The 4,075-nt window shown below is 31.8% G+C and overlaps 1 protein-coding gene across 1 annotated transcript; it reads left to right on the top strand.

The window, feature by feature from the left end:
• The first annotated feature begins 754 nt into the window (after nt 1-754).
• LOC132609875 (ethylene-responsive transcription factor ERF027-like) lies at nt 755-2,513 on the top strand. The gene is made up of 2 exons (XM_060324061.1): nt 755-1,829; nt 2,207-2,513. Exons 1-2 carry the CDS (start codon nt 1,409-1,411, stop codon nt 2,386-2,388), a joined length of 603 nt encoding a protein of 200 aa, XP_060180044.1. The 5' UTR covers nt 755-1,408; the 3' UTR covers nt 2,389-2,513.
• Nucleotides 2,514-4,075: the final 1,562 nt, after the last annotated feature.

Below are 4,075 nucleotides of genomic sequence, written 5' to 3'. Positions count from 1 at the left end.
TAGTACCCCAAATTTGTTAGCACGATTGACAATAATATTATTTAAGTTTTGTGCACTGATAACGTATATATTAGTAAAGGACGAATGGTTCTCTCGATTGTAACCTGGAAAATAAAAGAATAACTTGCTACAATCATAAATATTTGATAATATACAAAGTTTTTATTCTATTTGTGCAAATATAACTTAAATCTGATCAGCAAAGATGACAACGACTATAAAAACTGCATACCATCATACAAGAGCGAAGCTAGAAGCCTGGATACGGGTTTCGCCGAATTCAATAATTTTTGCTCAAATAACGTATTTATGTTAAGAAATTTATTAAATATGTATAAATAATAAGTTCCGAATCTAGTTATTAAACTTGAAATCGCCGTTCAAAAATCTAAAAACATAAAGTTGAATTCTTGGCTCTCACTCTGCTATCTAATCACGTGGGTAACAATATCCAATTTTGTTTTTTTCTATGTGAACAAATTAATCACCAGCTTGCACACCAAATTGTGTAAGAAAATGTTGCCCGCAAGGAAATGACATTGACATAACAGATAACAGATATTAAAGCTAAATTTGCACAAAATTACGTGTGCAATTTCTGTCACATATGTCTCACTCGTGTAACAAAATCATGCCAATTTATTTAACGACACCATAAAACCTTTATAGCAACTTACCCACGAATTGCCCACGCTTTCCCTTTTTCTTGAGCAAACATATATATATATATATGCAGTGAGAAGCGCTTAGACACATAACACATACAATTCTGTACAAAAACACACTTATCTATAGGATTTTTTACTTCAATGCACTGACAGAGTAAACATTAATTATACTGTCAGTGTATATAAATTAAATATCCACATATAGACATATCCACGCACATATATACTTGACCTTTCATATATATATATATACTGCCAAATCTAGCCAACTCAGCGGCGAATACAAGAATAACCTCCCATCCAAATCTCTTTTGTCAATCAAGGGCAATACGAGTGTCACAAGCTATTTCTTATAAACACTCGTCAATATTTGAAGTTTATGAGTTCTGGAAGTCCCTCGCTTCCCAGAACCTACAACCCGTTTATGTTAGCAACTGGTTTCGCAGTTTATTATAAGTAATTTTTAATAGATTTTTCAACATATATAGAGTTTGAGTCTAAGCTATTGAGTTTTGCCGAACCCGAATCATATATTCTACATCGGTCGACTCTGAGCGGACTAGCAATGCACTAGAGGGAGTTGTAAGAAGCGCATTACACATAGACACATCACCCGTACAATTGTACACACATATATATAAGAGTTTAAGTTCAATATACTGACAAATTGAGTAAATTATACTGTCAGTTTATATAAGTTAAATTTTACTATATATACATATATATCATCACACACCTATATGGCGGACCCTTCATATAGTACAAAGTCTAGGACAAATACCAAACATCCTTTATATCGTGGGATACGTTGTAGAAGTGGGAAATGGGTGTCTGAAATTAGAGAGCCACGTAAGACTACAAGAATATGGCTAGGTACATACCCTACTCCAGAAATGGCTGCTGCTGCCTATGATGTTGCTGCCTTAGCTCTTAAGGGAAGTGATAATGTTGTACTAAATTTTCCTCACCATGTTAATTCTTATCCAAAGCTCCCTTCCTCACCTTCTTCGGCGGATATACGACACGCCGCGGCCACCGCGGCAGCTGCAATGGCTCCGCAAGGCAATGATGATTGGTCGACAGGAAGCAGGTACGAAGCTACATGTAACGAAGGAGGTTCGATTGGATCATCTTGGTCGGAAAATTATGCTATGCAAATAGGTATATACCAATACACACCCTCCCATTTCATTTTCTGTTACGGTATTTGATTGTGCATGAATTTTAAGATTTTTTTTTTTGTTTGAAACTTTTAGTATTAAACCAGCTAGCTATGATACTTATGTTGTTATAAAGCATGTTACTAATAATAAAATGAAAAGTTTAAAGTTAAACAACTTTAAATGTAAAAATGTGCAATTTTATTTTCAAACAAACTAAACAAGGAGAACAGAGGGAGTATGTATAAATTATCGAATCTCTTTAACAAAAGGGAATCTTTTACTGCATAAAATGGTTTAATGATTTTAGATTACGGTTAAAATGTAATTTTTTGCAAATTCTCATATTAAAATTTTTGACTCTGCCACTATTATCAGGAGGTGCGCAAATGATTGCAACTGAGGAGGAATATGTTGATGAGGAAGCATTGTTTGATTTTCCCAGTTTGCTTGTTAATATGGCGGATGCAATGATGGTGAGTCCCCCAAGAATAAACTCCTCATCCTTTGAAGATTATTCACCAGGAGACTTTGATGCTGAAAGTCTTTGGAGCTATTAAATAGGATTTAGAATTAACGGATTTAGCGAAAGTGTAATTTTAATATATGCATAAGTAATAAGTATCTTTTTCCTTTGTATAAATAATTCGCTTCGTTCAATTGAATTCATAGAATTCACTTTAAATCCCCCTCTATTAACAAGACAAGTGTTTTTTTTTTTCGACGGAAAGTTTGACTTAGCTTCTATGTCGTGCACGCCTATGTAAAAGAAATTTTACACTGTTAGCCTATTAGGTCTATCACCTGCTATATTTTACACTTCCTGCTCCCTTCGGTAATAGGAAGACTTCTTTAATCATGTAAAAACTTTCATACCGCTGAAATAGTTTTAGCACAGTGCCTACTGCCTAGTATACTCTCAAATAGTTGGCCTGAGCAGAGTGGAATTTACGATTTTTAGAATATAGTGCACTACTAAAGAAAGTAGAAAGAACAATGCATTAATTAAGTGGGAATGATCTTTGTTTATCTAGGTAAATAAATCAGCTTTCAACTAAGTTCACCATTAAACTTTTTTATTGCATGATTCTCAACGGATAATATTAGATCAATTCTAGAAAATATGTACATAAAATGCCTAATTTTACAGAAAGGTCATGGATTCACATGCGCTATAATTACATAGTAGATTCGCCCTAGGCCGTGAGTAACATATTATAACAGATTAGTTATCCTATTTTCGAAGTTATCAACTAAATAAAAATTTAAATTTATCAGTAATTACCTTATAATAAGTTATAATTATCCTATTTCAAAAGTTCTCAACTAACTAAATATTTATCAGTAATTACCTTCTAATAAGTTATAATCATCGGATAATGTATAAAAAAAAATCTAGTACACCATCAATTTATTGAAGTCCTTGTCTTGAAAAACGGAAAAGGGAGGACCAACTATTGGAGGGACCAGGGAAGAAAATTGTGAGTCCAGAACCTAAATGACCCACTAAAAGACCCATTGAATCAAAATATCTCAAAAGAAAAAAAATGTAATATTAAAATACTTTTAACGCACATTTTTTTATGCATTATATAAAAATGAGTTAACGTCCCTCATTAACATCTGTTATTCAAGCTTTTTAAAAATTAAAAAAAAAAAAAAAAACTTGCATAACGCAGCAAAATAGTGCGCTATGCTGAGCGCTCAAATTTTTCTAACCTTAACAATGGTTAGGTTGAGCTTGTGTTGCCTTTTTGTTGTCAAAATATTCTTGTTATGATAATAATAATTAGGCAAACTTGTGTATTCCTATTCAAACTACTCCGCATCACTTTTTTAGTTGACTTTTTATATCTTATAGAATCTTAGTGAACTTTAATATTTTGAATATTAGTTAAAGTTTTAATTATTATAGTTTTATCCAACATTAAAATACTTTTTTAAAGAAATTTTTGATTTTCAAAGGGCATAAAAGTCTATCAACATTTTGAGGATATTTTTGCCGTTCAATGATATTTTTGTCGTTCAATCTTTAGCGTTTAATATTCATGTTAATTAGTTTCAGAAATTCACTTAAATTGATATGGAGGGGATATTATTTTTATTTGGCATAAGCTAAATCTTATATTTTAATTGTCTTAAAAAATAATTAGAATTATTTTTATAAAAGAAAGTAAGATACTTAAATTGATACGGAAGGAACATTGTTTTTCCTAAGCATAAGCTAAGTGTTATATTTTTTGTTGT

Source organism: Lycium barbarum, chromosome 9 (genome assembly GCF_019175385.1).
Source record: "Lycium barbarum isolate Lr01 chromosome 9, ASM1917538v2, whole genome shotgun sequence".
In the NCBI taxonomy this organism is placed as follows: Eukaryota; Viridiplantae; Streptophyta; class Magnoliopsida; order Solanales; family Solanaceae; genus Lycium; species Lycium barbarum.
This window is presented reverse-complemented; position numbering and strand designations above follow the sequence as displayed.